Below are 26,685 nucleotides of genomic sequence, written 5' to 3'. Positions count from 1 at the left end.
GAGAGAGAGGGTGGTGGTAGAAGGCTGTTTGTGTGATTGGAGGACGGTCAAGTGGTGTTCCACAGGGATCCTTACTGGGTCCCTTATTGTTTGTGATACATATAAACGATATAGAAGAAAATGTGTGGGGATGATAAGTAAGTTTGTGGAGGACATGAAGATTGGCCGGGTGGATGGTAGTGAAGAAGATGTTAGTTAACAGGAAGATAGAGACAGATTGGTCAGATCAGTGGCAAATGGAATTTAACCCCCAATGAAAAGAATGAGGTGAAGCATTTTGGAAGGAGGAACATGACAAGGAAGAACTCAATGACTGGCAGGACACCAGGAAGCTCAGATAGATCTTGGGCTGCCTGTCCACAGATCCCTGAAGGTGACAGGACAGCTTAATAGGTTAGTTAAGAAGGCATACGGGACACTTGCCTTTATCAGTCGTGGCCTAGATTATAAGAGCAGGGAGGTTATGTTGGGGCTGTACAGGGCTTGTCAGGTTCAAGCTGAAGCACTGTGTTCAATTCTGGTCACCGTGCTATAGGAAGGATGCAGTAGAGGGGGTGCAGAGGAGATTCACCAGCATGTTGCCTGGGATGGAGCATTTTAGCCATGAAGAGAGACTGGATAAGCTTGGGTTGTTTTCTTTGGAGCAGAGAAGGCTGGGGGGGGGGGGGGGGGGGGGTGGAGGAGGGGATGTAATCGAGGTGTAGAAGATTACAGGGGATATGGACAGAGTGGATAGAAATCAGCTGCTCCCCTTAGTTGAAGAGTCAATAACAAGGGGGCAAATTTTAAGGAGAAAGGCAGGAGGTTCAGAGGGCGTTTAGGAATCTAGAATGCACTGAGCACTTGAAATGTTATAACATTCAAGGCTATGGGCCAGGTTGGTGGCCCAAGGATGGAACGGTGACACAGTGGTTAGCACTGCTGCCTCAGCGGCAGGGACCGGGGGGGGGCGGGACCGAGGGGGCGGGGCCGGGGGGGGCGGGGGGGCGAGGCCGAGGGGGGGCGGACCCGAGGGGGGGCGGACGCGGGCGGCGGACCCGAAGGGGGGGCGGGCGCGGGGGGCGGACCCGAAGGGGGGGCGGGCGCGGGGTGGCGGACCCGAGGGCGGGGCGGGGGGCGGACTCGAGGGCGGGGCGGGGGGCGGACCCGAGGGCGGGGCGGGGGGGCGGATCTGAGGGCGGGGCGGGGGGGGGCGGACCCGAGGGCGGGGCGGGGGGCGGACCCGAGGGCGGGGCGGGGGGCGGACCCGAGGGCGGGGTGGGGGGCGGACCCGAGGGCGGGGCGGGGGGGGGCGGACCCGAGGGCGGTGCGGGGGGGGGCGGACCCGAGGGCGGGGCGGGGGGGGGCGGACCCGAGGGCGGGGCGGGGGGGCGGACCCGAGGGCGGGGCGGGGGGGGCGGACCCGAGGGCGGGGCGGGGGGCGGACCCGAGGGCGGGGCGGGGGGCGGACCCGAGGGCGGGACGGGGGGGCGGACCCGAGGGCGGGGCGGGGGGGCGGACCCGAGGGCGGGGCGGGGGGGCGGACCCGAGGGCGGGGCGGGGGGCGGACCCGAGGGTGGGGCGGGGGGGCGGACCCGAGGGCGGGGTGGGGGGGCGGACCTGAGGGTGGGGCGGGGGGGCGGATCCGAGGGCGGGGCGGCGGACCCGAGGGCGGGGCGGGGGGCGGACCCGAGGGCGGGGCAGGGGGCGGACCCGAGGGCGGGGCAGGGGGGCGGACCCGAGGGCGGGGTGGGGGGGCGGACCCGAGGGCGGGGCGGGGGGGGCGGATCCGAGGGCGGGGCGGGGGGGCGGACCCGAGGGCGGGGCGGGGGGGCGGACCCGAGGGCGGGGTGGGGGGGCGGACCCGAGGGCGGGGTGGGGGGGTGGACCCGAGGGCGGGGCGGGAGGGACTGAGCGGGGGGGCGGACCGAGCTGGGGGGCCACCCTGGGGGCGGGCGGCCATCGCGCATGCGCTGGTTGGCACCGGCCGAACTGCGCATGCGCGGGACCCGAGTCTCTGGCGCCCCCGAGCACATGGCGCCCCGGGCAGTCGCCCGAGTTGCCGGTGCCTTGAGCCGGCCCTGGCCCTCACTTCCACCCTATCCCCATAACCCCTTACATCCTTTTTGGTCACTAAGGGCAATTTAGCATGGCCAATCCACCTAACCTGCACGTCTTTGGACTGTGGGAGGAAACCGGAGCACCCGGAGGAAACCCACGCAGACACGGGGAGAACGTGCAGACTCCGCACAGACAGTGACCCAGCGGGGAATCGAACCTGGGACCCTGGTGATGTGAAGCCACAGTGCTAACCACTGTGCTACTGTGCTGCCCACAAATTTAGTAGATTTAGTGTAGTATTGTGTCAGTACAGGCTTGACGGGCCAAAGGGCCTCTTCTGTACTGTGTGATTCTATGATCTGCTGAGCTCCGATCTCCGATCTCACCCAGTAACACTTTCTGAACCTTTCGTGTCCTGTCATAACATAGAGTTCGATCACATGGCCACAGACCATTCTGAATTGAAAAGCATTCCCAGGAACAACAGCCTTTGGGATCTTGTCCACTGCTTGCACACACCATCACCGCAGCCAAGCACATCCTTCACTCAGTTATACCCTGTGATTACCTCAGTCTGCATTTTAACTTCCTCTGTTCAAACCAGACTGTAAACAGTTTTGATGAAAGTCTTTGATAATCAACATATGTTTAAACAAATGCAATACCACAGAAAGGTGACATCTATAAGGAGGATCTGCACATTGAACTGATCTGTACCCATCCTACATGGACTGAACGCAGGGTATTTGGGACAATGTGATTACACCTCACTCCTACTGCAGGTTAATCTGAGGGTATAATACAATTTGTTTGGGAAGCAGAGGTATGCTGGGGGATTCAGGACAGTGGGTTTGGGAAGCATGCTGACACCGGGGAATTCAGTACTATTTGTCCTTTGGATCCACATGTACTGTTGGAATCGGGAAGAAGAATCCCAGCAGCCAACGTTCCCCGAACACATCCTGAAGGTTGACCCCCCATGGCGTGCAGCGAACTGGAGGCATCCCTTTCTTCAGATGGTACCAGGTACGCCCTCGAGCTACCAAGAGAATCTGTTGGCAGCAGAAGCCAGCGCAGGTCAATCCAATCCCTAACCAGATGTAGAGCATCAGGACGAGGAACAACTGAAATGATGGGATCATACTGAAGAAGAAATGGAAGAAGGAGAGGGGTAGGAGGGTGAGGAAGGTGAGGGGATTTTCAAAGGAGAGATGATATTCTACACTCAGGTACGCTACACCTACCACTAAGGAATAGAGACAGACAATCGAGGTGTACCACCCAAACATGAGGAAGTAACGCATGTTTCTGTTCCCGATACAGTTTGCTGTGAAGAAGCAATGGTGGTCTCGCCTCAGAATAACTTTGCTGCATAACTTGCAGAAATGGCTGCCTGGTTGTAGGGGTTGATTGCCATCAGGGAAAGCAGGGCTGTTGTGTGCGCTCTCTGATGGGTACCACAGGATCAAGAAGTAGTTTCCCAAAACGTTAGCTGAGATATAGAGAAAGAAAGTGAAGTGACTGCCAGAGAACGACCATGGTCGTGTGAAGTCATCAGCGAAGATAGTGGGAATGAAAACAAAACTCTGAAGGATCATGGTGGTGAAGGAGACTCCAAGAAAGTAGGAAGGAGCGATCATGTTCAAGATCCTGAGCTTCAACATCCTGGACCATTCCTTCCTAAAGAGGAAACACAGCGAATCAAAACATTGAGTTAGGAACAGAACCAGGCAGATGTGATGATGTCTTTAATGATAGGAAAGGATGGGACAGGGTAGATAGAAACAGACTCCAGGGGGTGTTTATTATTGTTACTGTTATTATTGTTCTGTTGATATATATTTTTCAAAAAATTCCAATAAAAATTATTTTTTAATAAACAGACTTCCAGCAGTTCAGGGTTTAGAACAAGGAATCATTGATACAAGATTAAACGTCAGAGATTTTGAGGCTGTGGAATTTACTTATGACAACTGAGGTGCAGACTGAGTCAGTGTGTTCAGTTACCTTGGATGGTGGGGTGTGGCAAGAGGTGGGTAAATTTGATCCCTTGCTCCCACTCTTTAGATAAAGCCCTTTCTACTTCCCCAGTTCTGCAGCTCACTCAGTCACCAGCCCAGCATGATTCAAACCGTCCCAAAGATACAGCCCCCACCTTTCCCAGCACTGCTTCCAGTGCACCATGACTTAACCCACTTCTTCCAGACCAGTCTCGGAGTCAGGAACCCAATCAAATTATTACCTTTCATTTTCTGATTATTAATTTGGTGCCTGACTCCGCATACTGGGTAAGCTGTACCTTTCTCGTGCTGTACTGGGTAAGAACTGTGTATACTGTGTACTGTGCATACTGTGTACTGTGCGGACTGTGTACTGTGCGTACTGGGTAAGCTGTACCTTTCTCGTGCTATACTGGGTAAGAACTGTGTATACTGTGTACTGTGCATACTGTGTACTGTGCGGACTGTGTACTGTGTGTACTCTGACTGGGTAAGCTGTACCTTTCCCGTGCTGTACTGGGTAAGAACTGTGTATACTGTGTACTGTGCATGCTGTGTACTGTGCGTACTGTGTACTGTGCATACTGGGTAAGCTGTACCTACTCGTGCTGTACTGGGTAAGTACTGTGCATACTGTGTACTGTGCGTACTGGGTAGTACTGTGTATACTGTGTATACTGGGTAAGTACTGTGTATACTGTGTACTGTGCGTACTGTGTATACTGTGTACTGTGCGTACTGGGTAAGCTGTATCCTTCTCGTGCTGTACTGGGTAAGTACTGTGCGTACTGTGTACTGTGCGTACTGGGTAAGCTGTACCTTTCTCGTGCTGTGCTGGGTAAGTACTGTGTATACTGTGTACTGTGCGTACTGTGTACTGTGCATACTGGGTAAGCTGTACCTTTCTCGTGCTGTGCTGGGTAAGTACTGTGTATACTGTGCGTACTGTGTACTGTGCGTACTGTGTACTGTGCATACTGGGTAAACTGTACCTTTCTCGTGCTGTACTGGGTAAGTACTGTGCGTACTGTGTACTGTGCGTACTGTGTACTGTGCGTACTGGGTAAGCTGTAACTTTCTCGTGCTGTACTGGGTAAGTACTGTGCGTACTGTGTACTGTGCGTACTGTGTACTGTGCGTACTGTGTACTGTGCGTACTGGGTAAGCTGTACCTTTCTCGTGCTGTACTGGGTAAGTACTGTGCGTACTGTGTACTGTGCGTACTGGGTAAGCTGTACCTTTCTCGTGCTGTACTGGGTAAGTACTGTGCGTATTTTCTCGTGCTGTACCGGGCAAGTACTGTGCGTACTGTGTACTGTGCGGACTGTGTACTCTGCGTACTGGGTAAACTGTACCTTTCTCATGATGTACTGGGCAAGTACTGTGCATACTGTGTACTGTGCGTACTGGGTAAGCTGTACCTTTCTCGTGCTGTACTGGGCAAGTACTGTGCATACTGTGTACTGTGCGTACTGGGTAAACTGTACCTTTCTCGTGCTGTACTGGGCAAGTACTGTGCATACTACTGTGCGTACTGGGTAAGCTGTACCTTTCTCGTGCTGTGCTGGGTAAGTACTGTGTATACTATGTACTGTGCATACTGGGTAAGCTGTACCTTTCTCGTGCTGTACTGGGTAAGTACAGTGCGTACTGTGTACTGTGCGTACTGTGTACTGTGCGTACTGTGTACTGTGCGTACTTGGTAAGCTGTACCTTTCTCGTGCTGTACTGGGTAAGTACTGTGCGTACTGTGTACTGTGCGTACTGGGTAAGCTGTACCTTTCTCGTGCTGTACTGGGTAAGTACTGTGCGTACTGTGTACTGTGCGTACTGTGCGTACTGGGTAAGCTGTACCTTTCTCGTGCTACCTGTCATTTGTACCGACATGCACCAAAACATCGTCCTCCTCCCACTACAAGTTCCTCTCCAGTCCAGAACCCTCGGCAGCGCCGTCTGAACTCTCGCTTTTCGCTGCAGAGATATGAACTATTTGTTTATTTGAACAGGCTGTGAGACTGCCTTGGTGATTTACTGGAAACCACCCTAACTGAGATCAGTTTAAGTTATGACTTTGTTTTTTGGACTCAGTTTGGAAATAAACTGAGAAAGTGAAGGTTGTGCAGCACGCTCTCTCTCTGCCTTGTCTGCAATTCATAGAATATAGAACAGTACAGCACAGAACAGGCCCTTCGGCCCTTGATGTTGTGCCGAGCCATGATCACCCTACTCAAACCCACGTATCCACCCTATACCAGTAACCCAACAACCCCCCCCCTTAACCTTACTTTTTAGGACACTACGGGCAATTTAGCATGGCCAATCCACCTAACCCGTACATCTTTGGACTGTGGGAGGAAATCCGGAGGAAACCCATTCAGTGGGGTTATCGGTACCCAACTATAAATCCTCATCTCAATATAACTCATCTCTGGCTGAGCTTTCACCTGAAGCTGTCCTATTGTGGACATGTCAGCTGGAGTTCCCTGTTGGATCATACAGTAACCAGATGGGAGGACATGGAATACAGGAGCTTGTCAGAAGGTACAGTAATAACCAGGTCGGAAGTTAATCTGAATGTGGTGGAAAAATCAGATTAGAAAGGAAGCCTAAATGAGGAATTCATTGAATATTTTCAGGATAGTTTCTTCGAACAGCACCTTCTGCAGCAGAGAGCAGGCTGTACTGACCTGGTATTGTGTAATGAGATGGGTTTAATTAATGACCTCATGGTGCAGGCGTCCGTAGGTAACAGTGATCATAATATGATTGAATTTTACACTCAGTTTGAGGGAGAGAAGAGTGACGGCAAAACCAATATTCTGAACTCCAATAAGGATAATTATGAGGGCATCAGCGGACAGCTACCGAAGTGAACTGACAAATTAGGTCCATAGAGATGCAGTGATGGACACTGAAGGAGATATTTCATCATGCACAGAATAGATCATTCACAATGAGAAAGATAAATTCCAAGGACACACTACACGTGGTTAACTATGTCATAGAATCATATGGATCATAAAGGCCGATCTCGCTCCTCAATGTTGATGCTAAGTTGCTGGCGAAGATCCTGGCCACCAGGATAGAGGATTGTGTGCCAGGGGTGATACACGAGGATCAGACAGGATTTGTCAAGGGACGGCAGCTCAACACGAATGTGCGGAGATTGCTAAATGTTATTATGATGCCGGCAGTGGAGGGGGAGGCGGAGATAGTGGTGGCGCTGGATGCAGAGAAAGCGTTTGATAGAGTTGAGTGGGGGTACCTGTGGGAGGTGCTGGAGCGGTTCGGATTCGGGGAGGGATTCATCAAATGGGTGAGGCTGCTCTACGCGGCTCCGATGGCGAGTGTAGTTACCAATGGAAGGAGATCAGAGTACTTTAGGCTCTACCGTGGGACCAGGCAGGGGTGCCCCCTGTCCCCCTTGCTCTTTGCACTGGCGATTGAACCTTTGGCTATGGCGTTGAGGGAGTCAGGGAGATGGAGGGGTCTGGTGCGGGGTGGGGAGGAACATCGGGTATCGCTGTATGCGGACGACCTGCTGTTGTATGTGGCGGACCCAGAAGGGGGAATGCCGGGGGTGATGGAGCTGTTAGCGGAATTTGGGGGCTTCTCGGGCTATAAGTTAAATTTAGGCAAGAGCGAGGTATTTGTAGTACACCAGGGTGATCAAGAGGAGGGAACTGGGAGACTCCCATTTAAGAGGGCAGTGAAGAGTTTCAGATACCTGGGGGTGCAGGTGGCCAGGAGTTGGGGGACTCTTCATAAGCTTAATTTTACCAGGCTGGTGGAGCAGATGGAGGAGGAATTTAAAAGGTGGGACATGGTACCGCTACCGTTGGCGGGTAGAGTGCAGTCCGTCAAAATGACGGTTCTCCCGAGATTCTTGTTCCTCTTCCAGTGTTTGGCCATCTTTATCCCCAGGGCCTTTTTTAGAAGGGTGACTAGCAGCATCATGAGCTTTGTTTGGGCGCATGGGACCCCGAGGGTGAAGAGGGTCTTCTTGGAGCGGGGTAGAGATGGGGTGGGGCTGGCGTTACCCAATCTCTCGGGGTATTATTGGGCGGCCAATGTGTCGATGGTGCGCAAGTGGGTGATGGAGGGGGAGGGGACAGCATGGAAACGGATGGAGAGGGCGTCCTGTGGAGATACAAGCCTGGGGGCCCTGGTAACGGCGCCGTGGCCGCTCCCTCCCACGAGGTATACCACGAGCCCGGTGGTGGCAGCTACCCTCAAGATTTGGGGGCAGTGGAGGCGACATAGGGGAGAAGTGGGGGGCTCGATGGAGGCTCCGTTAAGGGGGAACCATCGGTGCGTCCCCGGGAACATTGATGGGGGATTCCAGGGTTGGCACAGAGCGGGCATCAGACAGCTAAGGACCTGTTTATTGATCGGAGGTTTGCGAGCCTGGGGGAGTTGGAGGAGAAATTTGGGCTCCCCCCAGGGAACATGTTCAGGTAACTGCAGGTAAAGGCGTTTGCTAGACGGCAGGTGGAGGGATTCCCTTCGCTTCCCGCGAGGGGGGTGAGCGACAGGGTGCTTTTGGGGGTCTGGGTCGGAGAGGGGAAGATATCTGATATCTACAAGGTTATGCAGGAGGTGGAGGAGGCGTCAGTAGAGGAGCTGAAAGCTAAGTGGGAGGGGGAACTGGGGGAACAGATCGAAGACAGGACATGGGCTGATGCCCTGGAGAGGGTTAATTCTTCCTCCTCATGTGCGCGGCTTAGCCTCATCCAATTCAAGGTGCTGCACCGGGCCCACATGCCCGGGTCTAGGATGAGTAGGTTCTTTGGGGGTGAAGACAGGTGTGTCAGGTGTTCGGAGAGTCCAGCGAACCATGCCCATATGTTCTGGGCATGCCCGGCACTGGAGGAGTTCTGGAAGGGGGTGGCGAGGACGGTGTCGAGGGTGGTGGGATCCAGGGTCAAGCCAGGATGGGGACTCGCGATTTTTGGGGTTGGGGTGGAGCCGGGAGTGCAGGAGGCGAAAGAGGCCGGTGTGCTGGCCTTTGCGTCCCTAGTAGCCCGGCGAAGGATCTTGCTACAATGGAAGGATGCGAGGCCCCCAAGCGTGGAGGCCTGGATCAATGACATGGCGGGTTTCATTAAGCTAGAGAAGGTCAAATTCGCCCTGAGAGGGTCGGTACAAGGGTTCTTTAGGCGGTGGCAACCTTTCCTCGACTTTCTGGCTCAACGATAGGGTACTGGGACAGTAGTAGCAGCAACCCGGGGGGGGGGGGGGGGGGGAAGGGGGGGGGGGGGGAGGACGATGATTATATTTGTTTATTTAATTTTAATTTATTTTAAAGATTTTTTGTTGTTCATTGGGGTTGGGGGGGGGGGGGGGTGGGGGGATGCGTTGGTACGGTTTGGGGGGTGTTACAGTTATTATGGGGTTATTTTGTTACATTTCATAGTTGTTATATTTTCTGTAAAAATTCCAATAAAAATTATTTTTTAAAAAACTGTCATAGAATCATAGAATGTCATAGAATGCATTTGGCCCATCGCGTCTGCACCAGCCCTTGGAAAGAGCACCCTACCCAAGCCCACACCTCCACCCTATCCCCGTAACCCAGTAACCCAACCTAACCTTTTTGGACACTGAGGAGCAATTTATCACGGCCAACCCACCTAACCTGCACGTCTTTGGACTGTGGGAGGAAACCGGAGCACCCGGAGGAAACCCACGCACACACGGGGAGAACGTGCAGACTCCACACAGACAGTAAAGGCTGGAATTGAACCCGGAACCCTGGAGCTGTGAGGCAGCAGTGCTAACCACTGTGCCAACTAAAAAAGTTGAAGATTAAAAAAGAGCTGTAATTGCACAAAGATGGGTGGCAGGTCAGAAGATTGGGCAGAATATCAAAAACAGCAAAGAATGACTCCTTGGAGGAGTAATCTACAGGTCCTCAAACAGTAGTTCTAATTTGGGACACGATATTAATCAGGAAATACTGGGGGCTTGTAATAAAGGTACGGTAATAATACTGGGTGATTTTAATATGCACATAAACTGGAGGAATCAAATTGGCAAGGGAGGCCTGGAGGCAGAGTTCACTGAATGTATTAAAGATTGTTTATTGGAGCAGTAAGTTGGGGAGCCAACCAGGGAACAGGTACTTTGGATTCGGTATTGTGTAATGAGAAGGGATTAATTAATGACCTCATAGTTAAGGAGGCCGCCTAATATGTAGTGAGGATGCTGGAGAAGCTGATGGGGAAGGGGCCTTCGACCGGCCCCTCCAGGTGGATCTGGTGGACAGGGCACTGAGCAGGAGGCTGCGGGTGGGAGGCTGAGGGGTGTGTGAGTGACCATCGTCCAGGGCGATGGTGGTGCCTGCTGCACCAGTTCGTGGACAAGGAAAAGATCTTGAACTGGGCGAAGCAAACCAGGAGGTGCAGCTGGGAAGGGAGTGAGCGGGATGTGCAGTTGACGAAGAGGGGGGCCGGGTTCAACCGAGTAAAGACTGCCCATCAGCACCGGCTGTCCATCAGCACCGACTGTCCATCAGCACCGGCTGTCCATCAGCACCGACTGTCCATCAGCACCGACTGCCCATCAGCACCGGCTGTCCATCAGCACCGACTGTCCATCAGCACCGACTGCCCATCAGCACCGACTGTCCATCAGCACCGACTGTCCATCAGCACCGACTGTCCATAGCACCGACTGTCCATCAGCACCGACTGTCCATCAGCACCGACTGTCCATCAGCACCGACTGTCCATCAGCACCGACTGTCCATAGCACCGACTGTCCATCAGCACCGACTGTCCATCAGCACCGGCTGTCCATCAGCACCGGCTGTCCATCAGCACCGACTGCCCATCAGCACCGGCTGTCCATCAGCACCAGCTGTCCATCAGCACCGGCTGTCCATAGCACCGACTGTCCATCAGCACCGACTGTCCATCAGCACCGACTGTCCATCAGCACCGACTGTCCATCAGCACCGGCTGCCCATCAGCACCGGCTGCCCATCAGCACCGACTGTCCATCAGCACCGACTGTCCATCAGCACCGACTGCCCATCAGCACCGGCTGCCCATCAGCACCGGCTGTCCATCAGCACCAGCTGTCCATCAGCACCGGCTGTCCATAGCACCGACTGTCCATCAGCACCGACTGTCCATCAGCACCGACTGTCCATAGCACCGACTGCCCATCAGCACCGAATGTCCATCAGCACCGGCTGTCCATCAGCACCGACTGTCCATCAGCACCGACTGTCCATCAGCACCGACTGCCCATCAGCACCGAATGTCCATCAGCACCGACTGTCCATAGCACCGACTGTCCATCAGCACCGACTGTCCATAGCACCGACTGTCCATCAGCACCGGCTGTCCATCAGCACCGGCTGTCCATCAGCACCGGCTGTCCATCAGCACCGACTGTCCATAGCACCGGCTGTCCATCAGCACCGACTGTCCATCAGCACCGACTGTCCATCAGCACCGGCTGTCCATCAGCACCGACTGTCCATCAGCACCGACTGCCCATCAGCACCGACTGTCCATCAGCACCGACTGTCCATCAGCACCGAATGTCCATCAGCACCGACTGTCCATCAGCACCGACTGCCCATCAGCACCGGCTGCCCATCAGCACCGGCTGTCCATCAGCACCAGCTGTCCATCAGCACCGACTGTCCATCAGCACCGACTGTCCATCAGCACCGACTGTCCATCAGCACCGACTGTCCATCAGCACCGACTGCCCATCAGCACCGAATGTCCATCAGCACCGACTGTCCATAGCACCGACTGTCCATCAGCACCGACTGTCCATAGCACCGAATGTCCATCAGCACCGGCTGTCCATCAGCACCGACTGTCCATCAGCACCGAATGTCCATCAGCACCGACTGTCCATAGCACCGACTGTCCATCAGCACCGACTGTCCATAGCACCGAATGTCCATCAGCACCGGCTGTCCATCAGCACCGACTGTCCATAGCACCGACTGTCCATCAGCACCGGCTGTCCATAGCACCGACTGTCCATAGCACCGGCTGCCCATCAGCACCGAATGTCCATCAGCACCGGCTGTCCATCAGCACCGACTGTCCATAGCACCGACTGTCCATAGCACCGGCTGTCCATCAGCACCGACTGCCCATCAGCACCGACTGTCCATCAGCACCGACTGTCCATCAGCACCGAATGTCCATCAGCACCGACTGTCCATCAGCACCGACTGTCCATCAGCACCGAATGTCCATCAGCACCGACTGTCCATCAGCACCGACTGTCCATCAGCACCGACTGTCCATCAGCACCGACTGTCCATCAGCACCGAATGTCCATCAGCACCGACTGTCCATCAGCACCGACTGCCCATCAGCACCGGCTGTCCATCAGCACCGACTGTCCATCAGCACCGAATGTCCATCAGCACCGGGGATATTCCCAGACTGTTTGCTTTGTGATGGACAAGGTTCTGCTGGCGGGGGTACTCGGTGATTGTGGTTTCTGACCATGCATCGCACTGGGTGGATTGCAGGCGGTTCAAGGGGAGGCCCAGCGGCCACAGTGGAGGTTATATATAGGGCTGTTGGAAGATAAGGGGGGTGTGAGCGGGTGAGGTGGGTGTGAGCAGGTGAAGGGGGTGTGTGAGTGAGTGAGGGGGTGAGGGGGGTGTGAGCGGGTGAGGGTGTGTGTGAGGGGGGTGTGAGCGGGTGAGGGGTGAGGGGGTGTGAGTGGGTGAAAGGGGTGTGAGTGGGTGAGGGGTGTGTGAGCAGGTGAGGGGGGTGTGAGCAGATGAGGGGGGTGTGAGCGGGTGAAGGGGGTGTGAGTGGGTGACGGGTGTGTGAGTGAGTGAGAGGGTGAGGGGGGTGTGAGCAGATGAGGGTGTGTGTGAGGGAGGGTGTGAGCAGATGAGGGGGCTGTGAGCAGGTGAGGGTGTGTGTGAGGGGGGTGTGAGCGGGCGAGGGGTGTGTGAGTGAGTGAGGGTGTGAGCAGGTGAGGGGTGTGTGAGTAGGTGAGGGGGGTGTGAGCAGGTGAGGGGGGTGAGCGGGTGAAGGGGGTGTGAGTGGGTGACGGGTGTGTGAGTGAGTGAGGGGGTGAGGGGCGTGTGAGCAGATGAGGGGGGTGTGAGCAGGTGAGGGGGGTGTGAGCAGGTGAGGGGGGTGTGAGCAGGTGAGGGTGTGTGTGAGGGGGGTGTGAGCGGGTGAGGGTGTGTGTGAGGGGGGTGTGAGCGGGTGAGGGGTGTGTGAGCAGATGAGGGGGGTGTGAGCGGCTGAAGGGGGTGTGAGCGGGTGAGGGGTGTGTGAGCAGGTGAGGGGGGTGTGAGCAGATGAGGGGGGTGTGAGCGGGTGAAGGGGGTGTGAGTGGGTGACGGGTGTGTGAGTGAGTGAGGGGGTGAGGGGGGTGTGAGCGGGTGAGGGTGTGTGTGAGGGGGGTGTGAGCAGGTGAGGGTGTGTGTGAGGGGGGTGTGAGCAGATGAGGGGAGTGTGAGCGGGTGAGGGTGTGTGTGAGGGGGTGTGAGCGGGCGAGGGGTGTGTGAGTGAGTGAGGGTGTGAGCGGGTGAGGGGGGTGTGAGCAGGTGAGGGGGGTGTGAGCAGGTGAGGGGGTGTGAGCGGGTGAGGGGGTGTGAGCGGGTGAGGGGGGTGTGAGCGGGTGAGGGGGGTGTGAGCGGGTGAGGGGGGTGTGAGCGGGTGAGGGGGGTGTGAGCAGGTGAGGGGGGTGAGCGGGTGAAGGGGTGTGAGTGGGTGAGAGGTGTGTGAGTGAGTGAGGGGTGTGTGAGGGGGTGAAGGTTGGGTGAGGGGTGAGGGGGGTGTGAGCGGGTGTAGCAAGCAAAGTGGATAATGGGGACCCTGTAGATGTAGTATATCTGGATTTCCGGAAGGCGTTTGATAAGGTGCTGCACAGAAGGTTGATTCACAAGGTGAGATCACATGGGGTTAGGGGTAGTTTATTAGCTTGGGTAGAAGACTAGCTGGTGGACAGGAGACAGAGAGTCGGGATAAATGGGTCTATTTCTGGATTGCAAGATGTAACTAGTGGAGTGCCACAAGATTCAGTGCCCGGGCCCCAGCTATTTACAATCTATATTAATGACTTGGATACAGGGATAGAAGGATCTATAGCCAAATTCACAGATGACACAAAAATAGGTGGGACAGTAAGTTGCAATAAGATGAGGAGAAACTACTTCTCCCAAAGGGTTGTGAATCTGTGGAATTCGCTACCCCAGAGTGCGGGGGATGCTGGGACAGTGAGTAAATTTAAGGAAGAGTTAGACAGATTTTTAATTGGTAATGGGAAGTCAAGGACAGCATAAAAGCAAAAGAAAAAGCATACAAAGTGGCAAGGATCAGTGAGAAGCCAGAGGGTTGGGATGCCTTTAAAAGCGAGCAGAGAACAACTAAAATAGCAGTTGGGAGGGGGAGTGGGGAGATGGAGTTTGAGCACAAGCTAGCTAGTAATGTAAAGGAAGATAGGAAGAATTTTTTTCGATATATAAAAGGTAAGAGAGAGCCAGAAATAAGAGAAAGGGCAGCACGGTAGCATTGTGGATAGCACAATCGGATCACAGCTCCAGGGTCCCAGGTTTGATTCCCCGCTGGGTCACTGTCTGTGCGGAGTCTGCACATCCTCCCCGTGTGTGCGTGGGTTTCCTCCGGGTGCTCCCGTTTCCTCCCACAGTCCAAAGATGTGCAGGTTAGGTGGATTGGCCCTGGAGAAATTGCCCTTAGTGTCCAAAATTGCCCTTAGTGTTGGGTGGGGTTACTGAGTTATGGGGATAGGGTGGAGGTGTTGACCTTGGGTAGGGGGTAGGGTGCTCTTTCCAAGAGCCGGTGCAGACTCGATGGGCCAAATGGCCTCCTTCTGCACTGTAAATTCTATGTAAAAAAATGGAGAACACCTCTGCCTCAAAATAAGCAAAGCCCCGGCTTGATCCGCCTTTTGAAGAAGAGTTCCAAACATTTACTATCCTGAGAAAGAAAAAATTCTCCATCTCTGCCTTCAATGGGCAACCCATTATTTTTAAACAGTCGCCCCGAGTTCCAGAACATACCATTTCTCTCTTTACTCATTTCAGATGTTGATTTACCTGCTCGGTATTTCCAGCAGTTTCTGTTTTCCTACATAGAACATAGAACATAGAACGATACAGCGCAGTACAGGCCCTTCGGCCCTCGATGTTGCACCGACATGGACAAAAAAATAAAGGCCATCTAACCTACACTATGCCCTTATCATCCATATGCTTATCCAATAAACTTTTAAATGCCCTCAATGTTGGCGAGTTCACTACTGTTGCAGGTAGGGCATTCCACGGCCTCACCACTCTTTGCGTAAAAAAGCCACCTCTGACCTCTGTCTTATATCTATTACCCCTCAATTTAAGGCTATGTCCCCTCGTGCTAGCCACCTCCATCCGCGGGAGAAGGCTCTCGCTGTCCACCCTATCTAACCCTCTGATCATTTTGTATGCCTCTATTAAGTCACCTCTTAACCTTCTTCTCTCTAACGAAAACAACCTCAAGTCCATCAGCCTTTCCTCATAAGATTTTCCCTCCATACCAGGCAACATCCTGGTAAATCTCCTCTGCACCCGTTCCAAAGCTTCCACGTCCTTCCTATAATGAGGCGACCAGAACTGTACGCAATACTCCAAATGCGGCCGTACTAGAGTTTTGTACAACTGCAACATGACCTCATGGCTCCGGAACTCAATCCCTCTACCAATAAAGGCCAACACACCATAGGCCTTCTTCACAACCCTATCAACCTGGGTGGCAACTTTCAGGGATCTATGTACACGGACACCGAGATCCCTCTGCTCATCCACACTACCAAGAATTTTACCATTAGCCAAATATTCCGCATTCCTGTTATTCTTTCCAAAGTGAATCACCTCACACTTCTCCACATTAAACTCCATTTGCCACCTCTCAGCCCAGCTCTGCAGCTTATCTATGTCCCTCTGTAACCTGCAACATCCTTCCGCACTGTCTACAACTCCACCGACTTTAGTGTTGTCTGCAAATTTACTCACCCATCCTTCTGCGCCCTCCTCTAGGTCATTTATCAAAATGACAAACAGCAACGGCCCCAGAACAGATCCTTGTGGTACGCCACTCGTAACTGAACTCCATTCTGAACATTTCCCATCAACTACCACTCTCTGTCTTCTTTCAACTAGCCAATTTCTGATCCACATCTCTAAATTACCCTCAATCCCCAGCCTCCGTACTATGCTGCACTGGGGGGTTTCCAATGCTGCACTGGGGGTTTCCAACGCTGCACTGGGGGTTTTCTGTGCTGCACTGGGGGTTTCCTGCACTGCATTGGGGGTTTCCTACGCTGCACTGGGGGTTTCCTGCACTGCACTGGGGGTTTCCTGCACTGCACTGGGGGTTTCCTGCACTGCATTGGGGGTTTCCATGCTGCACTGGGGGTTTCCTGCACTGCATTGGATGTTTCCACGCGGCACTGGGATTTTCCTGTGCTGCACTGGGGGTTTCCTACGCTGCACTGGGGGTTTCCTTCGCTGCACTGGGGGTTTCCTACGCTGCACTGGGGGTTTCCTTCGCTGCACTGGGGTTTTGCTACGCTGCACTGGGGGTTTCCTGCGCTGCACTGGGGGTTTCCTACGCTGCACTGGGGGTTTCCTGCGCTGCACTGGGGGTTTCCTATGCTGCACTGGGGGTTTCCTGTGCTGCACTGGGGGTTTCCTACGCTGCACTGGACGTCTCGATGGAGGAGGGAAAGGTGGGGCGATGTCCTGTACTGTCTGGAGCACATGAGGCCCTCCAGGTACACGGTGAGAATGCAAGACAAAGAACAAAGAAAAAAGAAAATTACAGCACAGGAACAGGCCCTTCGGCCCTCCCAGCCTGCGCCGATCCAGATCCTTTATCTAAACCTGTCGTCTATTTTCCAAGGATCTACTTCCCTTTGTTCCCCGCCCGTTCATATATCTGTCCAGATGCATCTTAAATGATGCTATCGTGCCCGCCTCTACCACCTCCGCTGGTAAAGCGTTCCAGGCACCCACCACCCTCTGCGTAAAAAACTTTCCACGCACATCTCCCTTAAACTTCTCCCCTCTCACCTTGAAATTGTGACCCCTTGTAATTGGCCCCTTGAGGGTGAGCACGGTTAATAAGAACTAGGAGCAGGAGTAGGCCATCTGGCCCCTCGAGCCTGCTCCGCCATTCAATTAGATCATGGCTGATCTTTTGTGGACTCAGCTCCACTTTCCGGCCCGAACACCATAACCCTTAATCCCTTTATTCTTCAAAAAACTATCTATCTTTACCTTAAAAACATGTAATGAAGGAGCCTCAACTGCTTCACTGGGCAAGGAATTCCATAGATTCACAACCCTTTGGGTGAAGAAGTTCCTCCTAAACTCAGTCCTCAATGGTGAGGGTGAGCACGGTTAATGGTGAGGGTGAGCACGATTAATGGTGAGGGTGAGCACGATTAATGGTGAGGGTGAGCACGGTTAATAGAACAAAGAACAAAGATAAAAACAGCACAGGAACAGGCCCTTCGGCCCTCCCAGCCTGCGCCGATCCAGATCCTTTATCTAAACCTGTCTCCTATTTTCCAAGGTCTACTTCCCTCTGTTCCCGCCCATTCATATACCTGTCCAGATGCATCTTAAATGATGCTATCATGCCCGCCTCTACCACCTCCGCTGGTAAAGCATTCCAGGCACCCACCACCCTCTGCGTAAAAAACATTCCACGCACATCTCCCTTAAACTTTCCCCCTCTCACCTTGAAATCGTGACCCCCTGTAATTGACACCCCTGCTCTTGGAAAAAGCGTGTTGCTATCCACCCTGTCCATACCTCTCATAATTTGTTAGACCTCAATCAGGTCCCCCCCTCAACCTCCGTCTTTCCAACGAAAACAATCCTACTCTACTCAACCTTTCTTCATATGTAGCACCCTCCATACCAGGCAACATCCTGGTGAACCTCCTCTGCACCCTCTCCAAAGCATCCACATCCTTCTGGTAATGTGGCGACCAGAACCGCACGCAGTATTCCAAATGTGGCCTAACCAAAGTCCGATACAACTGTAACATGACCTGCCGACTCTTGTACTCAATACCCCGTCCGATGAAGGCAAGCATGCTGTATGCCTTCTTGACCACTCTATCAACCTGCGTTGCTACCTTCAGGGTACAATGGACCTGAACTCCCAGATCTCTCTGTACATCAATTTTCCCCAGGACTCTTGAATTTGAATTTCGAAAATGCATCACCTTGCATTTGCCTGGATTGAACTCCATCTGCCATTTCTCTGCCCAACTCCCCAATCTATCTATATTTTGTTGTATTCTCTGACAGTCCTCCTTGCTATCTGCAACTCCACCAATCTTAGTATCATCTGCAAATTTCTAATCAGACCACCAATACCTTCCTCCAGGTCATTTATGTATATCACAAACAACAGTGGTCCGAGCACGGATCCCTGTGGAACACACTAGTCACCCTTCTCCATTTTGAGACACTCCCTTCCACCACTACTCTCTGTCTCCTGTTGCCCAGCCAGTTCTTTATCCATCTAGATAGTACACCCTGAACCCCATACGACTTCACTTTTTTCATCAACCTGCCATGGGAAACTTTATCAAACGCCTTACTAAAGTCCATGTATATGACATCCACAGCCCTTCCCTCATCAATTAACTTTGTCACTTCCTCAAAGAATTCTATTAGGTTTGTAAGACATGACCTTCCCTGCACAAAACCATGTTGCCTATCACTGATGTCTATTTTCTTCCAGATGTGAATAGATCCTATCCCTCAGTATCTTCTCCAACAGTTTGCCTACCACTGATGTCAAGCTCACAGGTCTATAATTCCCTGGATTATCCCTGCTACCCTTCTTAAACAAAGGGACAACGTTAGCAATTCTCCAGTCCTCCGGGACCTCACCTGTGCTCAAGGATGCTGCAAAGATATCTGTTAAGGCCCCAGCTATTTTGACCCTCGCTTCCCTCAGTAACCTGGGATTGATCCCATCCGGTCCTGGGGACTTGTCCACCTTAATGTCTTTTAGAATACCCAAAACATTCTCCTTCCGTATGCCAACTTGACCGAGAGTATTTAAACATCCATCCCTGGCCTCAACATCCGTCATGTCCCTCTCCTTTGTGAATACCGATGCAAAGTACTCATTAAGAATCTCACCCATTTCCTCTGGCACCACGCATAAATTCCCTCTTTTGTCTTTGAGTGGGCCAATCCTTTCTCTAGTTACCCTCTTGCTCCTTAAATACAAATAAAAGGCTTTGGGATTTTCCTTAACCCTTTTAGCCAAAGATATTTCATGGCCCCTTTTAGCCCTCTTTATTGCGCGTTTGAGATTTGTCCTACTTTCCCGATATTCCTCCAAAGCTTCGTCAGTTTTGAGTTGCCTCGATCCTATGTATGCTTCCTTTTTCATCTTAGCTAGTCTCACAATTCCACCTGTCATCCATGATTCCCTAATCTTGCCATTTCTATCTCTCATTTTCACAGGGACATGTCTGTCCTGCACTCTAATCAACCTTTCCTTAAAAGATTCCCACATTTCAAATGTGGATTTACCCTTAAACAGCTGCTCCCAATCCACATTCCCGAGCTCCTGCCGAATTTTGTTATACTCTGCCTTTCCCCAATTTAGCACTCTTCCTTTCGGACCCCTCTTGTCCTTGTCCATGAGTATTCTAAAACTTACGGAATTGTGATCGCTATTCCCAAAGTAATCACCGACAGAAACGTCAACCACCTGGCTGGGATCTTTCCCCAATACCAGGTCCAGTATGGCCCCTTCCTGAGTTGGACTATTTACATACTGCTCTAAAAAAACTCTCCTGAGTGCTCCTTACAAACTCTGCTCCATCTACGCCTCCAACACTACACGAATCCCATTCAATGTTGAGGCAGTTAAAATCTCCCATCACAACCACCCTATTGCTCCTACATTTTTCTATAATCTGTCTGCATATTTGTACCTCTACTTCATGCTCGCTTTTGGGAGGCCTGTAGTAAAGTCCCAACAATGTTTCTGCACCCTTCCTATTTCTTAGCTCTATCCATATTGCCTCAGTGCTCGAATCCTCCATAGTGTCCTCCTTAATCACAGCTGTGATATCATCTCTGACTAGTAATGCAACTCCTCCACCCCTTCTACCTCCCTCTCTATCCCTCCTGAAGCATCTATACCCTGGGATATTCAGTTGCCAGTCGTGCCCTTCCCTCAACCAAGTCTCAGTAATACCAATAACATCATATTCCCAGGTACTAATCCAAGCCCTAAGTTCATCTGCCTTATCTGCTACACTTCTCAAATTAAAACAAATGCACCTCAGACCACCTGTCCCTTTGCGTTCATCATCTCTTCCCTGCCTACTCTTCCCCTTAGTCACAATGAGTTTATTATCTAGTACCTTACTGACTTTAGTTGCTGCCTCTTTACTCACCTCTAACTTCCTAATCTGATTCCCATCCCCCTGCCACATTAGTTTAAAACCTCCCCAACAGTGTTAGCAAAAGCACCCCCGAGGACATTGGTTCCAGTCCTGCCCAGGTGTAGACCATCCGGTTTGTAATGGTCCCACCACCCCCAGAACCAGTTCCAATGTCCCAAAAATCTGAACTCCTCCCTCCTGCACCATCTCTCAAGCCACGTGTTCATTCTGACTATTCTTGAAATTCTACTCTGACTGTCATGTGGCACTGGTAGCAATCCTGAGATTACTACCTTTGAGGTCCTACTTTTTAACTTATCTCCTGACTCCCTAAATTCTGATTGTAGGACCTCATCCCGTTTTTTACCTATATCGTTGGTGCCTATATTCACCACGACAACTGGCTGTTCACCCTCCCCATTCAGTATGTCCTGCAGCCGATCTGAGACATCCCTGACCCGTGCACCTGGGAGGCAACATACCATTCGGGAGTCTCGTTTTCGACCACAGAAACGCCTGTCTACACACCTTACAATTGAATCCCCTATGACTACAGCCCTGCCAGTCTTTTTCCCGCCCTTCTGTGCAGCAGAGCTAGCCACGGTGCCATGAGCCTGGCTACTACTGCCTTCCCCTGGTGAGTCATCTCCCCCAACAGTATCGAAAACGGTATACCTGTTTTGGAGGGAGATGACCGCAGGGGACACCTGCACTGCCTTCCTGCTCTTTCTCTGCCCTTTGGTCACCCATTCCCTGTCTCCATCACCAATCCTAATCTGCGGTGTGACCAACTCGCTAAACGTGCTATCCACGACCTCCTCAGCATCGCGGATGCTCCAAAGTGAGTCTATCCGCAGCTTCAGAGCCGTCATGCGGTCGAACAGGAGCTGCAGCCGGACACACTTCCCGCACATGAAGGAGTCAGGGGCATCGGCCGCGTCCCTGAACTCCCACATTGAGTTAATGGTGAGGGTGAGTGCGGTTAATGGTGAGCATGGTTAATAAGAACATAAGAACTAGGAGCAGGAGTAGGCCATCTGGGCCCTCGAGCCTGCTCCGCCATTCAATGAGATCATGGCTGATCTTTTGTGGACTCAGCTCCACTTTCCGGCCCGAACACCATAACCCTTAATCCCTTTATTCTTCAAAAAACTATCTATCTTTACCTTAAAAACATGTAATGAAGGAGCCTCAACTGCTTCACTGGGCAAGGAATTCCATAGATTCACAACCCTTTGGGTGAAGAAGTTCCTCCTAAACTCAGTCCTAAATTCCCCTTATTTTGAGGCTATGTCCCCTAGTTCTGCTTTCACCCGCCAGTGGAAACAACCTGCCCGCATCTATCCTATCTATTCCCTTCATAATTTTAAATGTTTCTGTAAGATCCCCCCTCATCCTTCTAAATTCCAATGAGTACAGTCCCAGTCTACTCAACCTCTCCTCATAATCCAACCCCTTCAGCTCTGGGATTAACCTAGTGAATCTCCTCTGCACACCCTCCAGTGCCAGTACGTCCTTTCTCAAGTAAGGAGACCAAAACTGAACACAATACTCCAGGTGTGGCCTCACTAACACCTTGTACAATTGCAACATAACCTCCCTAGTCTTAAACTCCATCCCTCTAGCAATGAAGGACAAAATTCCATTTGCCTTCTTAATCACCTGTTGCACCTGTAAACCAACTTTCTGTGACTCATGCACTAGCACGCCCAAGTCTCTCTGCACAGCGGCATGCTTTAATATTTTATAGTTTAAATAATAATCCCGTTTGCTGTTATTCCTACCAAAATGGATAACCTCACATTTGTCAACATTGTATTCCATCTGCCAGACCCTAACCCATTCACTTAACCTATCCAAATCCCTCTGCAGACTTCCAGTATCCTCTGCACTTTTCGCTTTACCACTCATCTTAGGGTCATCTGCAAACTTGGACACATTGCCCTTGGTCCCCAACTCCAAATCATCTATGTAAATTGTGAACAATTGTGGGCCCAACACAGATCCCTGAGGGACACCACTAGCTACTGATTGCCAACCAGAGAAACACCCATTAATCCCCGCTCTTTGCTTTCTATTAATTAACCAATCCCCTATCCATGCTACTACTTTACCCTTAATGCCATGCATCTTTATCTTATGAAGCAACCTTTTGTGTGGCACCTTGTCAAAGGCTTTCTGGAAATCCAGATATACCACATCCATTGACTCCCCGTTATCTACTGCACTGGTAATGTCCTCAAAAAATTCCACTAAATTAGTTAGGCATGACCTGCCCTTTATGAACCCATGCTGCGTCTGCCCAATGGGACAATTTCTATCCAGATGCCTCGCAATTCCTTCCTTGATGATAGATTCCAGCATCTTCCCTACTACCGAAGTTAAGCTCACTGGCCTATAATTTCCTGCTTTCTGCCTACCTCCTTTTTTAAACAGTGGTGTCACATTTGCTAATTTCCAATCCACTGGGACCACCCCAGAGTCTAGTGAATTTAGGTAAATTATCACTAGTGCATCTGCAATTTCCCTAGCCATCTCTTGTAGCACTCTGGGATGCATTCCATCAGGGCCAGGAGACTTGTCTACCTTTAGCCCCATTGGCTTGCCCATCACTACCTCCTGAGTGATAACAATCCTCTCAAGATCCTCACCTGTCATAGCCTCATTTTTATTAGTCGCTGGCATGTTATTTGTGTCTTCCACTGTGAAGACCGACCCAAAAAACCTGTTCAGTTCTGTTTTATATATTTGTAAAAACTTTTACTGTCTGTTTTTATATTCTGAGCAAGTTTACTCTCATACTCTATCTTACTCTTCTTTATAGCTTTTTTAATAGCTTTCTGTTGCCCCCTAAAGATTTCCCAGTCCTCTAATCTCCCAGCAATCTTTGCCACTTTATATGCTTTTTCCTTCAATTTGATACTCTCCCTTATTTCCTTAGATATCCACGGTCGATTTTCCCTCTTTCTACCGTCTTTCCTATTTGTGGGTATAAACCTTTGCTGAGCACTGTGAAAAATCGCTTGGCAGGTTCTCCACTGTTCCTCAACTGTTCCACCATAAAGTCTTTGCTCCCAGTCTACCTTAGCTAGTTCTTCTCTCATCCCCTTGCAATCTCCTTTGTTTAAACACAAAACACTAGTATTTGATTTTACTCTCTCACCCTCCATCTGTATTTTAATTTCCACCATATTGTGATCGCTCCTTCCGAGAGGATCCCTAACTATGAGATCATGAATCAATCCTGTCTCATTACACAGGACAAGATCTAGGACCGCTTGTTACCTCGTAGGTTCCATTACATACTGTTCTGGGAAACTATCGCGGATACATTCTATAAACTCCTCCTCACGGTTGCCTTGACCGACCTGGTTAAACCAATCGACATGTAGATTAAAATCCCCCATGATAACTGCTGTACCATTTCTACATGCATCAGTTATTTCTTTGTTTATTGCCTGCCCCACCATCTCGTTACTATTTGGTGGCCGATAGACTACTCCTATCAGTGACTTTTTCGCCTTACTATTCCTGATTTCCACCCAAATGGATTCAACCTTATCCTCCATAGCACCGATGTCATCCCTTACTATTGCTCGGATGTCATCCTTAAATAACAGAGCAACACCACCTCCCTTACCATCCACTCTGTCCTTCCGAATAGTTTGATACCCTCGGATATTTAACTCCCAGTTGTGACCATCCTTTCACCATGTTTCAGTAATGGTGAGGGTGAGCACGGTTAATGGTGAGGGTGAGCGCGGTTAATAGTGAGGGTGAGCACGGTTAATGGTGAGCACGGTTAATGGTGAGTGTGAACGCGGTTAATGGTGAGGATGAGCACAGTTAATGGTGAGCACGGTTAATGGTGAGTGTGAGCACGGTTAATGGTGAGGATGAGCACAGTTAATGGTGAGCATGGTTAATGGTGAGTGTGAGCACGGTTAATGGTGAGGATGAGCACAGTTAATGGTGAGCACGGTTAATGGTGAGTGTGAGCGCGGTTAATGGTGAGGGTGAGCACAGTTAATGGTGAGGATGAGCACAGTTAATGGTGAGGATGAGCACGGTTAATGGTGAGGGTGAGCGCGGTTAATGGTGAGGGTGAGCACAGTTAATGGTGAGCATGGTTAATGGTGAGTGTGAGCGCGGTTAATGGTGAGGGTGAGCACGATTAATGGTGAGGGTGAGCATGGTTAATGGTAAGGGTAAGTATGGTTAATGGTAAGCATGGTTAATGGTGAGCATGGTTAATGGTGAGGGTGAGCACGGTTAATGGTGAGCACGGTTAATGGTGAGGGTGAGCACGATTAATGGTGAGGGTGATCACAGTCAATGGTGAGCACGGTTAATGGTGAGCACGGTTAATGGTGAGGGTGAGCACGGTTAATGGTGAGGGTGAGCACAGTCAATGGTGAGCACGGTTAATGGTGAGTTTGATGGTGAGCACGGTTAATGGTGAGTTTGAGGGTGAGCACGGTTAATGGTGAGAGTGATGGTGAACACGGTTAATGGTGAGTTTGAGGGTGAGCACGGTTAATGGTGAGTGATTACTGTGAATGTTGTTAACGGTGACCATAGTTAAGGGTTACAAGGTTAATCCTGAATGTGAGTGGTGATAATCAGTCCCTCATATTCATTAACTGCCCTTGTTCCTTTCCTTATTCTGCCCCAATGCTGATCTGTTTTCACACGGTGTTGATCATGTTGCACATTTTCTGTTGGCTTTTTCCTGTATTTTATTTCTGCTCTGACTCTGTGTGTCTGTCTCTTTCTTTCTATTTCTCTGCTGTGTCACTCTGTGTCTTTTTCTCTGTCTATTTGTCTGTGCCACCTGTTCTTTCTCTCTTGCTGTCTCTCTTTGTTTCTCTCCCTTTCTCTCTATCCTCTGTCTTCTGTCTGTTTCTCTTTCTGCCTCTATCTCTCTGCTCTGTCTCTCTCTGTCCTTTGTCTTGTCTCTCCATCCGTCTCTCTTTCTCTCTGTTGCTGTCTTTGTTTGTCTCGGCTCCCTCTGTCGCTTCCTCTGTCTCCCTCTCTGTCCCTCTCTCTGTTGCTCTTTCTATCTCTTTCTCTGCCTGTCTCTCCCTCTGTCGCTCTCTATGTCTGTCTGTCACTCTCTATGTCTCTTCTATTTCCCGCTCTTTATCTGTCTCTTTCTTCATTTCTCTCTCTCTCTCTATTTATGTAGGAGGCTGCCTCTGTGTGTGTTTCTTTTTGATTTCAGTCAGTGTGCATTCAGACAGCCGGCTTCTATTGTTCTCTTGCTCTCTGCCATATTTGGTCCTTTCACAGATTCAGTTTTGCTGAAATAAGCAGATGATATGAAGCACCATGCCTTTCGAAAGAGCAAAAGATGAATATCAGTGATGATGATAACACTGGACCTCTCTACCCTCCCAGCTGATGGGGTGAATTATTTGTTTGCTGTGGTACCTGGCTCTGGGATGTGCTCCGTGTCCTTCCTCGTCTCGATCTAGTCTGGGTTTCAGTGCTGTAACTGAAGTCCTCCTACCCTGCGATCTGTGCCCTGGCTGATGGGCCCTACTGCCTGCTGCTCCCAGCTGGCTGCTCCACAAACTGCAGACTCCGTACTGCCAAACCTTCAATCTCTGAACAGACAGAGCTTCTTACCCCTCACTTTAGCCTCCACCTGGGGACAAAACATTATTCCTGTCTCATTTTGTGACAGAATCTGACCTGTAATATTACCATTTTTATCACAGGATCAGCAATTCACAAAACGGGGCCATTTGACCCATCGGTCTCTGCTAGCTCTTTCAATGAGTGACCAATTAGTCCCACTTTGTTGCTCTTTTCCTAGAGTTCTGTATTTTCTTTCCCCCATCAGTATGTCTCCTTTTAAGGTTATTGTTGAATCTGCTTCCGTCACCGGTTCAGCCGGCACATTCTAGATCACAGCACCCCGCTGTGCAAAAGAAATGTTTCCTTATCCTTCCCCTGGTTAATTTGCCACTTCTGAATCTCAGGATTCCGGGATCAAATTCCACTTCAGGACTTGAGCACAAAGTTGAAGGGTGCAACAGTGCAGCACTCCCTCAGTACTGACCCTCTGACAGTGCGGCACTCCCTCAGTACTGACCCTCTGACAGTGCAGCACTCTCTCAGTACTGACCCTCTGACAGTGCAGCACTCCCTCAGTACTGACCCTCTGACAGTGCAGCATTCCCTCAGTACTAACCCTCTGACAGTGCGG

At 51.4% G+C, this 26,685-nt stretch overlaps 1 protein-coding gene across 1 annotated transcript; it reads right to left on the bottom strand.

Moving 5' to 3' along the window:
• Nucleotides 1–2,263: 2,263 nt before the first annotated feature.
• Nucleotides 2,264–26,027, bottom strand: zdhhc22 (zinc finger DHHC-type palmitoyltransferase 22). Its single transcript, XM_038821643.1, has 2 exons — nucleotides 25,905–26,027; nucleotides 2,264–3,720 (listed from the first exon to the last, which is right to left on the bottom strand). The coding sequence occupies exon 2, from the start codon at nucleotides 3,702–3,704 to the stop codon at nucleotides 2,925–2,927; it is 780 nt and encodes a 259-aa protein (XP_038677571.1). The 5' UTR covers nucleotides 3,705–3,720; nucleotides 25,905–26,027; the 3' UTR covers nucleotides 2,264–2,924.
• Between the last annotated feature and the right edge of the window lie 658 nt (nucleotides 26,028–26,685).

Source organism: Scyliorhinus canicula, chromosome 2, assembly GCF_902713615.1.
Source record: "Scyliorhinus canicula chromosome 2, sScyCan1.1, whole genome shotgun sequence".
Taxonomy (NCBI): Eukaryota; Metazoa; Chordata; class Chondrichthyes; order Carcharhiniformes; family Scyliorhinidae; genus Scyliorhinus; species Scyliorhinus canicula.
The sequence above is the reverse complement of the archived record's forward strand: the minus strand, read 5'-3'. Positions and strand labels throughout refer to the sequence as shown.

Coding starts and splice junctions, on each gene's coding strand:
- zdhhc22 (XM_038821643.1), bottom strand. CDS start 3,704: ATGTTGAAGCTCAGGATCTTGAACATGATCGCTCCTTCCTACTTTCTT.